Source organism: Sciurus carolinensis, chromosome X, assembly GCF_902686445.1.
Source record: "Sciurus carolinensis chromosome X, mSciCar1.2, whole genome shotgun sequence".
Taxonomy (NCBI): domain Eukaryota; kingdom Metazoa; phylum Chordata; class Mammalia; order Rodentia; family Sciuridae; genus Sciurus; species Sciurus carolinensis.
The window spans coordinates 16,796,501-16,810,751 of NC_062232.1; the positions used below are offsets into that span (position 1 = coordinate 16,796,501).

The following is a 14,251-nucleotide window of genomic DNA, read 5'->3' on the forward strand; positions in this document are numbered from 1 at the left end:
TTCTTTTCTGAAAGATCACAGCTTGATTTACGAATCAGAAAATAGATCCTGTTGCCTCATAGCATGTGTTCAATCATGCAAATTGTACATTCACAGTCCTTGTGAGACAGCAAATGGGATGAAAAATCTTTTGGCTGGGTCTTAGGTACCTTGGATTTTATTTCTGGCTCTGCCACTATGGCCCAAGGCAAGTCTTTTAACTTCTTTAAGTCAGAGTTTCTTTGTAAAAATTTTGTTAAAAAAAATATATATACATGACACGAAGCCCTGGGTTCAATCCCCAGCATAACCAAACCAAACCAAACCAAAACTAAAACAAAAAAACAAAACTCAAACCAACCCAAACAAAACAAAACAATTACATATATATGTGTGTGTGTGTGTGTGTGTGTGTGTGTGTGTGTATACTTGAATATGAGTCAACCTGAACCTGATTTGACTGCATGCTTCCATTTTGGTTAAGCTTAGTGGATAAGGGGTATTTTGGGGCAACTTATGATCTACTGTATTAGTCAGGGTTCTCCCGAGAAACAGAACCAATAAGATATTGGTTTCTATAATTTTGTTTTCTTAATCATGATTCTTGACACTAAATGGGGGCAACAATGTTAATTTTAGCTGCTTTAAAAAGAACAGAAATGGTGACAATACATTTCAGAAGGTCTTTGAGACCAACTTCCAAGATATTTCATTCACATAGCTGTTGGCAGGAGGCCTCAATTCCTTGTCACATGGACCTCTCCATAGAGCTATCTGAATATCCAAATGATATGGTAACTGACTTGCCTCCTAGTGAGCAATCCAAGAGAGAGCAAGGAGGAAACTGCAATACCTTTTATGATGTAGTAATGGAAATCACAAGCCTTCACTTCTTCCACTATTCTATTTATTAGAAGTGAGTCATTAGGTCCAGTTCATACTCAGGAAAAGGGAAATACATTTTGAAAGGAGGAGTATCAGAGAATTTGTGGACATAGTTAAAATCCATTACAATGAGAAATGGAGGGCAGTTAACAGACATCTGAACACTAAGTGTGAAAATCAGAGGGGTTCTTTGGTAGCTTACAGACGTTCCTTCTCTTTTGCAGTGGGAGAGGAAACACAGCTGAGCAGCAAACTCAGGAAACCAGGAGCAAACTGAGGATCTGATAGTTGCATCACCAAACTTCAACAGTGATTGAATGCTCAACAGAGACTTCTCTATAATGCTAAGTTCAGGTATCTAGTTAGGAAAACCTGAGACCCTAAACCATGAGATGAGAATGTCAGGGTGGGTGCCCATGAGGACTTTATTCTGCAAACCCTCTGGAATCCTTAAAGCCTAGGGAGGTGGCCTACCTCACCCTATTAAGATCTAGTCTTTTATGCTTGTGGGAACTCACTGTGGGGGGGGGGGTCTCTTTCCCCTCAGACAGCAGCTTCTCTCCCTTTCAAAGTTGCCCTTATAGTCCTTCCTAGTTGCTAGACTGAACATTAGATTTAAATTTTAGTGTAACCCATTTGGGGAAGAAAAGATCACTCAAAGGAACTAAAAGAATTAACTAGTATGTACCAGCATAAGCTAAAGTGTACCTGTGGGGTTGGATTTTTAAAAAAAATTTAGTTGGCAACGGACCTTTATTTTATTTATTTATATGCAGTGCTGAGGATCAAACACAATGCCTTGCACATGCTATGCAAGTGCTCTACCACTGAGCCACAACCCCAGCCCTGGGGTTGGATTTTGAAGGTACTTGGTGACTGGAGTATAAGATTGTATAAGCAAGACTTCTCTGACTTGGGAGTACTCTTTGGGATATAGAATTTAACACTGGCAAGGACTTCATGGGATGGAGCAAATACTGCTATGGGGCTCTTAAAGGCCTTGTGAGGCAGCTAGAAGCATAGTTCAGATGTAAAAAACTTGCCTAGAATGTACAAGGTCCTGGGTTTGATCCCCAGCAACACACACACACACACACACACACACACACACACACACACACACACACAAGACCTAGAGATAATGATTACTCATACCAAGCAAAGTGGAAATGCATAAGTTGCTCCAATGGATGGTGGAAGAAGAGATTAAGATTGAGGGAAGTCAACAGGTTGTAATGGATACATTTTGTGAGGCCAAAATGCCTACCAGAGAATTATATCTGACAGGAGAGCCCAGATAACATATAATTTGATAAAGCCATAGGAGTGTGCTGGTGACAGTAGTGATGAAAATCAGTTGCAACCCCAAGACTAACTGCAGTGACAGGGGCTGTAGTTGGTCCTACTAACTTCCTTCTAAGTTTCTCTTCAGGAAGGGAGAATCATCAGAATCAGAGAGGAGTTGTTCCCTGAACATGTATGGAGAAGTGGATCTGCCCAGTGCAAGGGGTGATTTGCAGCACCCATGGAGGTGTCCCATTTGGACATACCTATAGAAGAGAACCTGCCACAAGGGGCGTAGTTAGCTGATGGCCTTCAGGATCTGCCTCAGCATTTGAGCTGAGGTTACATTTCCCAGACATCTCCTAAACAAAGAATGGGCAAGACATTGGTGTAAGTGTTCACCATTTTTGGTCAGCTCAGGGCTCTTCTGCATCCTAGAGAACCCATTTTTAAAGTACCAGAACTCTGAACCTTCAGGGGCTAAAGAGGTGACCCATCCCACCCTGTTAAGATTATAAGGCCACCTGTATACCAAGCTCCCTATTTGGTGGGCTGAGTTTTTCTCAGAGCTGCTCTGCAGTCTGAGGTTTTTCCCACCCACATATCTTTCCTACAACATTTTCTTTCTCAGGTTTCAGTCTTGTACATGAATTAAAGGCTTTCATTGCCTGTTCCTTCCTCTCTCTCCTTTATGTTTCACAGATGTCACCCCAATAAACCTCTTGCACTCCTGAATCTGTCTTCCTGGAGAACCCAGCCTTGATGTTTGGGAGTAAGTATGGAACGTTGGGCAGTGGGAAAAATCTGGTCAATGTCTTGGCAGAAAACATAATTCACCCCAGATGGTTCAAGTGAGAAGGCTTTAAAAACAGAACTATTTACAAAGGTATGGTTAGGGTTAATGGAACAAACAAGGAATGACAAGGCACCTGCAGACTTCAACAGCTGGAATCCACTACCCCAAAGGCTGAAGAGGAAAGAGGAGGAAGCTCTGGAAATGTTACTAGAAGCTCCAAGGAGCTGGGGTCATGAGGGAGGGGTCAACTGCAGCGGTGGAGGTTGGGAAGACTTGTTAATATTTTAGTTTTATTTTTGAAATGTCAGTTGCTACTGGTGGTGTGAATCTATGTGTGTCTTATATATTTACATTTATAGAATTTTTTTTCTGTGGGTGTGTTAGGTAGAATAATGGATCCTTAAAGACATCCCCATCCTAATCGCAGAACTCATCAATATCTTAGGTTACATGACGAAGGGGGAATTCTAAGGTCACAGATGGTATTAAGATTGCCAATTTGTTGACTTTAAGATAGGGAGATTATCCTGGTGGGTTCAATGTAATCACAAGACTTCTTAAAAGTTGAAAGAGAGGTCAGGAAGTCAGAGAAAGTGAATTTGAAGACATGAAAGAGTTCATGAACCAAGGAGTACAGGTGGCTTCCAAAAATGACAAAAAAAAAAAAAAAAAGAAATGAACTATTTTCTAGAGCCTCCTGGAGGGAACAGCCTGTTAACATCTTGATTCTAGCCTGGTTAGACTTGTGTCAGGCTTCTGACCTACAGAACAGTAAGATAATCAATCTGTGTTGTTTTAAGCCACTACATTTGTGATTATTATGGCAACAATAGAAAACTAGCACTTATTATGCATGAGAAAAACATTGTCCATGTCACATTGTTCAGGAGTAGTCAACTCTTGCTGTATCACAAGTACTTTGCATATTTCTGTATTAGAGTGTTATGGTTTAGGTATGAAGTGTTCCCCCAAAAGCTCATGTATAAGAAAATTCAAGAACATTCAGAAGGAAATGATTAGATAATGATAACTGTAACCTAATCAGTGCATTAATTCATTGACATAGATGAACTGGGTGGTAACTGTAGGTAGGTAGGGTGTGGTTGGAGTAGGTAGGTCACTGGGAACATGCCTTTGGGGTTTATAGTTTGTACCTGGTGAGTGGAGTTCTCTCTCTGCTTCCTGGTTGCCATGTCCTGAGCTGCTTTCCTCCACCACACTCTTCTGCCATGATGTTCTGTCTTGTCTTGGGCCTAGATCTATGTTGGCTGTCTATGGACTGAGACCTCTGAAATCTTGAGCTGCAATAAACTTTTCCTCCTCTGCATTGTTCTTGTCTTGTCTTTTGGTTATAGTAGTGAAAAAGCTGACTAAACATAGAGTTAATGTCCTTACATTATATTGATTTGTTTCTATGTTCCTCCCTCATTTAGGCTTTATGATTTTCCTGGTGCAGCACTCTGCCTTATCCATTCTTTTATTCTTCATCTCTGAAATGTCACTGAATCTCTGTGTGGTTTTTGTAGTGAAGGGGCAAGTGGGATGCATGTGGGGAAGATGTGTAATGGTGTTGGCATCAGCATTCAGTAAAGGAAGCTCAAAGAACTAGTAGAAACTGAATATGGCTGAATTTAGTTCTCTGTGACATGAGCTGGGTGGACTGAATTTGGGATACAGAGAATCGGGAGATCGTTTTAGGGCTTAGAGAGGTAATACCACAAGCACCTTGGTCTTGGTGGGGCTTTTGGTACAGGAATGATTCAAGAAAATTCTTAGCCTCACAGATAATGCTCCATCAACAGTGAATCTCCAATTCCCTCCTATCTACTCCCTTACTTATCACCCTTAGTATTTCTCAGCACTTATAGTTCCAAAATGGAACCCATAGATAACTTTTAGAAATGGAGCAGCTCCAACCACTAGCACATTCAATATGGGCTGTCCATGAATGACATTCTCTAGTTTCCCAACTCTAGATACCATGTGCCCTTTAATAGCAAACTCAAACTCTGGCAGGCTTTGCCTGAGACTTTTATTCTAGTACAGTACAAAAGATTGAGTTTTCCCTACCCCCCTCAGTACTGGGATTAAACTCAGGGGTGCTTTACCACTGAACTATACCCCCAGACCTTTCTATTTTTTATTTTGAGACAGGAACTTACTACGTTGCCAAGGTTGGCCTCAAACTTGTGATCCTTCTGCTTCAACTTCCCAAGTTGCTGGGATTACCTGCATGTGCTGCCATACCCAGCTCAGTATATATTCTTTGTGGTCATTTTTTGTAGCAGCAATAGAAACTAATTTCTATCTCTAGAATTAGTACCTATGCCTACTCTATATCTATCTTCTCAGAGAAATCTTACAAGAAGTTCCAGGCCCAGTATGAGAGAGATAGAGGAACCAAACAGTACAAAGTTAGTCAGGAATTGTGGGTAATTGTAAGAACTGGAGTCAAGGAAGAAATGTCACATTGAAGAGACTTTCAAATTGTAAAATAAGGATCTTTTCTCCCTCCAGACTTGCTTTCTGTATCTCCCCAAATCAGGCCAAACAGAAGCTGTACATAGTGTCTTGTACAAGGTACTAGTAAATCACATATATAAACAGAACATAGAAACCTAACAATCCCATGAATATTACATACAAAGATTAGCCAGATAGACTAATGTTAAAGTTACCACCCTGATTTCATGCAGCCCCATCTCCAAACAGCATAAAATACATATTTAAACCCAAAAGCATGTTAAATTCAAACTGCCAGCATGATTTTAGCATTTGTAAAGTATACAAATTCCTACTGTAAAATAAGTTTCAAAAGTTCTCTGGAAATAGGGACTGGGGTTGTGGCTCAGTGATAGAGCACTTGCCTAGCACATGTGAGGCACTGGGTTTGATCCTCAGCACCACATAAAAATAAATACAATAAAGGTATTGTGTAGACCTACAACTAAAAAAAACATTCTCTGGAAATAAACCCACACACCTATAGCAACTGATATTCCACAAAGAAGCAAAGAAACACAATGGGGCAAGGATAATGTTGGGAAAAATGGATATCTACATAAGAAGAATAAAATTAGATTCTTATCTCACACCACATACAAAATCAACTCAAAATGATTAAAAACTTAAGTGTAAGATCCAAAACTGTGAAACTACTAGAAGAAAACACAAGGGGAAAGCTCTAAGACAATAATTTGTCTACTGAATTTTTGGATATGATTAAAAAAGCAAAAATAGACAAATAAGATTATGTGACGCTAAAAAGCTTCAGCACAACAAAGGAAACAAGAGTGAAGAGTCAACCTACGGAATGGGAAAAAGTATTTGTAAATTACATATCTGATAAGGGGATAATATGCAAAATATATAAGGACCACAAGCAACACAATAGCAAGAAGACAAGTAATCTGATTTAAAAATGGGGAAAGGACCTGAGTAGACATTTCTCAAAAGAAGACAAAGAGCCAACAGGTTCATGAAAAAAGTTCTCAATGTTGGCTGAGTGTGGTGGCACACAACTGTAACCCCAGCTACTCAGTAGACTAAGACAGAAGGATCACAAGTTTGAAACCAGCCCTGGAAACTTAGACTCTTTCTCAAAATAAAATGAAAAATAAGAAAGAACCAGTCATGTAGCTCAGTGGTTGAGTGCTTGCCCAGTATGCATGAGGCCCTTGGGTTTAATTCCTAGTACTGCAAAATAAAAAACAAAACAAAACAAAAAAAAACTCAAGATAAGTAATATTGTGTAAATGTAAAATAAAACCACAATGAGATATCACCCCACACCTGTTAGAATGGCTATTGTGAAAAAAGATATGTTCCAGTCCCAAGGGACAAGTGGCAGCTGGGACAGCAGCAAGCAGCCTACAGCATTCTCCCATAGTCACTATGGGTTTACTCCTCAATCCCAAACCTTTTCTCATTGGATTAACAGAAAAACCAGGGATGATGAAACTTAAGTGAAGAATGGGGTACCAGGGTTACCTGTATCTGTAGATGGCTGTGTGAACATGCAGCTTGCAAATACAGAATACATAGATGGAATATCTGAGTACAATTTTAGTAACATGTAATGATGTTCTTTATATCAGAGGTGTTAAAGAAGTTGGGGAAATAAGAGAATAACATCTTTTGTGGGGGATTTTTAAATAATATATTTCTAGATTATAAAGATTTGTTTTTCAACTTAAAAAAAGCAAGACAAAGCACCAGGCACAGTGGTACCTGCCTGTAATCCCAGTGACTCTGGAGACTAATGCAGTAGCATTGCAAGTTCAAGTCCAGCCCTGGGCAACCTAGTAAGACCCTTAGCAACTTAGTAAGACCCTGTCTCAAATTTAAAAAAGGGATAAAGGGATACAGGGCTGGGGATATGGCTCAGTGGTGGAGCATCCCTGGGTTCAATCCCCAGTCATGAGAGAGAGAGAGAGAGAGAGAGAGAGAGAGAGAGAGAGAGAAATGCAAATTAAGGCTCCAATGATATAATATCAACTATAAACCTACTAAAATAGCTAAAATAAAAATTACAATAATGAATTAATGAATGCTGGTGAACATGAGGAGTAATTAAATCTCTCATATATTACTGCTGCAAGTATAAAATTATTTAGTCACTCTGGAAAACCAGTCTAAAGTTTCTTTACATGGCCCAGCAATCTCACTCTTGGACATTTACACCAGAGGAATACATATTTACTTTCACACTTGTTATGGTTCGGATATGAAGTGTTCCCTAAAGTCTCATATGTTAGATGTCTTGTTCCTCAATGCAGCAATATTCAGAAGGGGGGTGTGGGAAGTGACTGGAACATGAGGACTGATTGGATCATTGATGGACCAATCCATTTGATGGATTAATAATTTGAATGGACTACTGGGAGGAAGTAGTAACTGTAGACATGTGGAGCATGACTGGAGGAAGTAGGTGATTAGGTGCATGGTCTTTGTATTTTTCCCTGCCCCTTTTTTTCTCTGCTTCCTGGCTTCCATCTGCTGAGCAGTTTTCCTCTGCCATGTACTTCTACCATGATGTTCTGCCCCACTTTATGCCCAAAGCAGTGGAGCCAGCTGACCTCTGAAACCTTGAACCATAATAAATCTTTCTTCTTTTAAGTTGCTCATGTCAGGTATTTTGGTCATATTGATGAAAAGATGACTAATACAACACTAAAACCTGTATAGCTTTATTTGTGTCTTAGTTTGAACTGCTATAAAAATTAACACAGATTGGGTGACCATATTTATTTCTTATAGTTCTGGAGGCTGGGAGGTACAAGTTCAAGGTGTTGGCAGATTCATTGTCTGATGAAGGTCCCACTTCTTGGTTTGCAGATGGCCATATTTTGTTTTATCCTCATAAGGCAAATAACAGAGAAGGAAATAAAGCTCTTTAATAATTCTTTCTCCTCCTCCTCCTTCTTTGTACTGGGAATTGAACCTAGAACCTTGCGCTGAACTATATTACTAGTCCCTCTGAACTCTTTTCATAAGGGTACTAGTTCTGTTTGAGAGGGCTCCATCCTCATGATCTAATTACCTCTCAAAAGCCCTTCCTCCATCACATCACTGATTAGGCTTCACTATATGAATTTGAAGAGGATGGCACAAATACTTAGTCCATAGCAATTTGTAATGGTGAAAAATTGGAGATGAAGTGTCTTATAGTAAATAAATGGTTAAACAAACTGTGGTACATTCATACCATGGGATATCATTCACCAATTACAAAAAAATGAACTATTGGTATACACAAGAACTTAATTATATCTCAAGGGCATTATGAGTGAAAAAAGTGCCAATCTCAAAAAGTCACATATTTTATAGTTTTGTTTATTTAACATTATCAAAATAACAAAACTATAGAGATGGAGAAAAATTAATGTTTACTAGTGGTTAGGAATGGTAAAAGGAAAGGGAGGTGAGACTACAAAGGATTAGGATGAAGGAAAGCTTTGAGGTGATGGAATAGTTCTGTATTTCAAAAGCAGTGGTAATTATCTGAACTATACATTTGATACCACATAGACAGACATGGGCAGACACTTGTTGGTTTCCCTTGTGCTAAGGAATAACTGGGTTGGATCTTACACTGGCCCAGCTAATGGACTGCCTGCTTTGTAATCTGAGGGGCAACTTTATTTCTCAGCTATGAGGTTGGCAGTTGAGTTGGTATGAAAAAAATAAAGAAAAGTAGGTGTGAGAGAGAATGGAGAGAAATAGGATGCAGAATGAGGAATGAACTGAAGAGAACCTGAATTTTTTTTTTCTTTCTTTCTTTCTTTCTTTCTTTCTTTCTTTCTTTCTTTCTGGTGCTGGGGATTGAACCCAGGGCCTTGTGCTTGTGAGGCAACTGAGCTATGTCCCCAGACTGAGAACCTGAATTTTTTAGAGTAAGTGGATTAAGTAAGTGGGAGGGTTGGCATGATTAGGAAAAGAATGACTGGAAGATTAAGCATGGGTAGAGAAGACACTCATTGAAATTTTACTGCTTAAATCCTATATTGTTGAAACATCTTTGTTGAAGCTGATATCCTGAAATGGGTGTCCTATCCTAAAAGAGGTCTCTGATCTCATGTCACTCATAGTATTACATTTTAAGTATTTGCCATTTTTAAGCATGAGAAAATTGTTAGAGGGAAAAGAGAGCATTCCTAAAGGCAAGAACTTTTCTATGCTTGGGTTTAATGAGCAATCATAAAAATGGGACTCGGGAAAGGTAGAGATGAAAACCACCATGTTTCTAAATTTCCCAGTGTTATAGTTTGTATCTTTAAAAAAATTTTTTTTTAGTTGTAGATGGACACAATACCTTTTATTTATTTATTTATTTTTATGTGGTGCTGAGGATTGAACCCAGTACCTCAAACATGCTAGGGAAGCACTCTACCACTGAGCCACAACCCCAGCCCGTATGGTTTGGATCTTAAATAATCCCCCAAAATCTCGCATTGAAGGTTTGGTCCGCAGTTGTTGGCACTATTGAGAGGTGGTAGAAACTTTAGTGGTGGGGCCTAGTTGGAGGAAGTAGGTCATTGGGGGTGAGACTTGAAGAGTATTTTGGTATCCCAGACCTTCCCCTCAATCTCTCGCTTCCCTGCTGTCATGAGGTGAGCAACTTTGCTCCACCATGCACTCACTGTCATAATATTCACCCTCATCACAGGCTCAAAGCAATAGGGCCAAGAGACCATGGACTGAAACCTCTGAAACTGTAAGCCAAAATAAATCTTTCCTCTTTTAAATTGTTTATGTTAGGTATTTTGTCAACAGCAACAGAAAGCTGACTAACGCACGTAGACTGGATTCTGCTTCTGTTAGAGCAAGAGGGTATATAATACTAAGCACTTTCATGTGTCCACTGGTCTTTCTATTTTTTTCTTTAATGTTTGTGGGGAAAATACTTTTCCACTGTTTCCTCCTTTCCCTCCTACTTTATTCTGGAACTCTTTCTGGATCTATATAATTCAGGAAATAAGCTAAGTTTTTGAAAGTAGTTTCCCTATCCTATGAAATTATAGTATAAATCAGTTTGCTTGAAAGTTGATGATGTAGTTTTCCAAGAACATTCTGTACCTAAAATCAGATATCCAGAATTACTTATGGTTCAGCAGCCCAAGGAGAGATGGCTATTGATATTTTTTACTCGTAACATCACTGGGTAAGAACCTAAACAAACCCTCTACGTTCACTTGCGCTTAGTTGACTTAAAAATTATTAATTTTGGAAATCACACAGCTGGGCAATGCTCTGATGTGGGGATTATGATGCTAAAAGTTGCCTAGGTTACCCTTCAGGGAACTGTAGACTGCTTTAGCTGAAAACACTGACTCATCACTTGGGCCTACAGATGTCTGATGGGTGATTGAAATGAGAGAAAATCACTTGAAATCTCTCTCTCTCTCTCTCTCTCTCTCTCTCTCTCTCCACATTATGTCTGTCTCCTTTGTTCCTTTGGATCAGATTCCATTTCAAATCTAAAGACATCAGCCACTATGATCAGAAACATCAAACTGTGAAAGGAGATAGCACCAGAGTTCCTGAAAGATCTCTGCTTACTCCCCCAACCCCATAAAAAACCACAGATATTCTTTTCTTTTGTTAGCCTCTCTCCCTCTCTATTTCTATCCTATATGTGTAACCCCTCAACTCCTTGGAGTAGAGAAACTGATTTTTAACCAAAGTTACCACTTCTCCATTATTTGGCCACTGAATAAAGTCTTCCTTTCTCCCCTACACTTGTCTCTTGGACATTGTTCTTTTCTGTGGGATGAGCTTCTGGACCTGGGTTTGGTAATGACAATACATAGTGAACTGAGAATGTATTATTTTGTTTTACTTGTAATAATGACACTAATGATATCTTACATATCTGTCAATGCATGATTTGGTGCTTTTAATTTTAATGATGTAGTTGATACAGTTGATACCATCTGTTTCCCTGAGACCACATAAAAATAGAACTAATGGGACATAATAGGAAAATGAAAAGGTGGGTTGGAAAATCTGTTATGTAAGGACAGTGACAATTCTTTCCATTACATGATTACATGTTTTCTGATTTGATTTTGTGTCCACTTTGTTTCCCATCCATGCTATCCATATAGCATATATTTGATATAGCATATATGCTTTATAACAACAACAACACATAGAAATCAGATTTGCTAAGCCACTTGAAGAATTTCATGCATGCTGCAAATTGAGATACAGACCCATGGATGAATGTTGTGCCAGCTGGGTTTAGTGGGGCTTCTGTGAGGTTAAAACTATGATGGGATAAGTGATGAGATAATTTCCCCACTCCAAACAACATCTGATTACTATGGGGTTGGTTGCTCAGTAGTCCTTTTCTAAGAAAGTGCTCCATGTCTCCATCTCTATGGTTACTTATGGAAATAGCCACGTTAGTAGATTGTGATCCAGTACTTGGCCATGGAGTTTGGAGAGGGGGCTTCCTGGTAAGCCAGTAAGACCTTCCCCTGGGGCTGGGGCTGTAGCTCAGTGGTAGAGCCCTTGCCTCACACATGTGAGGCACTGGGTTTGATCCTCAGCACCACATAAAAATAAATGAATAAATAAAGAGATTGTGTCCACCTATAACTAAAAAGTATTTTAAAAAAGACCTTGCCCTGCTGCCACAATTGACTAATCTGGGGATGTCAATAAATCTCTTCTCAGGATTTTTTGTACTTGGGATGCAGAAATTTGGGTCAATTTCTATGCATATGACTGTGTTTTAAGATGTGGAATTTGGAAGCGTCTTCTGCCATGTGGAGAAAGCCATTTTACAGGAAGGAAAAGGAATGAAGCCAGCATGCAAAGAAAAGCAAAGATAAACAAAGGAGAGAAGGCATTTTCATGGCATTGAGTCCTGGTTCCAGTGGTTGCAGTTGAAATCAATGCTGTTTATATACTGATGAGAATGTGTCTGGCTATATATTGGAAATTGATGGAAGTTGACTTAAACTGCACAAAGATCATGAGCTGTCCTTACCTATTATGCCATATATGTCACCTGAAGAAATCTCTTGAACTTAATTTTTCTCCCTAAGCTTCCTATTTGTTCAACCAAAAATTTAAGTAAAAAAAAGAACAAAAGAATATGATTCCATACAGTATTATTGCACTGTGTGCTAAAGGTGGCAGAGTATAAAGAAATATAGTGGACACAAAGCAAAACAAAATAATCACTGAAAAGGTATAGAGAATATCAACAGAAATGAGGGGAGATTTCTGAAGGCCCAGAGGATAATGTTCTGGATGGGAGTGATAGAAAATCAGGGAAGCTTAGGAAAAGAGGAAATAGAAAGTCAAAGACCATACTCCATTTGTAACTTGTAAAATGATTAAAAACAGCTAACTTAATTCAAATCAAATTTTTACTAAGTGTGGGATATTCTGAAGAATCATACATGGCCCCTGCCTCCTAGGAAATTACCATCTTTAAAAACAAAGCAATACTTGCATATATTCTCACTACCTTGTTTTATTTCCTCTTTAGATGCTTCATCACATTTGAAATTGGTATTGCTAACTTGTTTGCTGATTTGTTTTTCTTCCCCGAAACGGAAGCCCTTAATGGCAGTGATTGGTTTCCATTTTTTTTTTTTTTGCACCCCTAATGTCTACACCAGTGCGTAGCACAAGGCAAACAGCTAAATAAAAGTGCATCGAATGAAATGTAAATTCAAGTCTTAGGGTAAAATCATCTAAACTCTCTGGTCTTGAAACACTCTGGATCACCCCAAATGTCCAACTGTCAAACACTAAGGGGCAGACGGAGATTAGAAGAACAAAATTTCTCCCATTAGATCACCCTTAGTTATTTTAGCATCAACTGCGGCGTTTTTAGATATCTCAAAGTGCAGGTTGCACCCATGACCGAATCAGAATCTCCAGAGGGTGGGTCCCATCGTCAGTATATTGGAAAGCTACTCAGGAGATTCCAATGTGCAGCCAAAGGCAAAAACGGCGGACTGGGAGCAGAGGCACCAGGGCCAAGGATAAGGAGAGTTCAGTAGGCCGAGGCCCTCCTAGCCCCGCCTCGCCCCGCCTTGCCTCGACGTCACACTTTGGCGGTACTTCGTGGTTCATTCACTCAGTAAGGGCGGGAAGAGGCCTACCCTCGGGTTAGCAATACGCTGGGTGCAGCTGATTGCGTGGAAGCTCTGCAGAGGCGGACTCCAGCTTCCCACCAATGAATGGACAGCGGGGCTGCCAGGCACAGCGTGGCGGTCCCGCCCCCAGGCAGCGCGGCCCCGCCCCCAGCCTGTCTTGCTGCCAGGGCGCAGTCCTGAGTACCGAGATTTCGCCTGGTGCTTGCACCCACTCGCGCACCCACACTCTTGCACTTGTGTCGCTTCAGTTGCTCCTTGCCGACCAGTACGCGGGGCTTGGTTCTCTATCCGATTGCAAAGCGGCCAAGCATGATGAGGCGGGCAGCACTGCGGTAGGTAGCAGGGTGTGGGAGAGCTTTCAGGGCGCTGGCTGGGAGTGCCCACGCCCTTCCTTGGAGTTTGGAGAGGCCCTGGGCAGAAGAAGCGGGTCGGGGTGGGTGGAACCTATGCTGTGGGCATTTGGGCCTGGAAGGAAAGGGTGCCTGCTCACCGTGACTCGCCCAGAAACAGACCCATTTACCCATGTCTCTTTAGTGACATCTGGCACGGAGTTTGATATTAAAAGCAAAGCCGTACTTTTAAGGGAGGAAGTTGGGAGTTCCCTGAGATTTCTTTCTGTTTGCTCCTCAGGGGTGTGGTTGGAAACTGTTTCGGGGTAGCCTCTTGTCAGAAAACCAGTATTTGG

At 40.3% G+C, this 14,251-nt stretch overlaps 1 protein-coding gene and 1 pseudogene across 2 annotated transcripts in view; both read left to right on the forward strand.

Annotated features, from left to right (window-relative positions):
• The first annotated feature begins 6,838 nt into the window (after positions 1–6,838).
• LOC124972427 (small nuclear ribonucleoprotein F-like) lies at positions 6,839–7,075 on the forward strand (annotated as a pseudogene).
• A 6,627-nt stretch (positions 7,076–13,702) lies between these two features.
• The window catches only part of Acot9 (acyl-CoA thioesterase 9), a 34,632-nt gene continuing 34,083 nt past the window's right edge, over positions 13,703–14,251 (forward strand). Inside the window, exon 1 of one of the 2 annotated variants that reach the window (XM_047536375.1) lies at positions 13,703–13,898. In XM_047536375.1, the coding sequence (XP_047392331.1) occupies positions 13,876–13,898 (23 nt within the window). In that variant the 5' untranslated portion in view covers positions 13,703–13,875. The remainder of the gene's footprint in view (positions 13,899–14,251) is intronic. The other variant, XM_047536374.1, reaches the window with a different exon arrangement.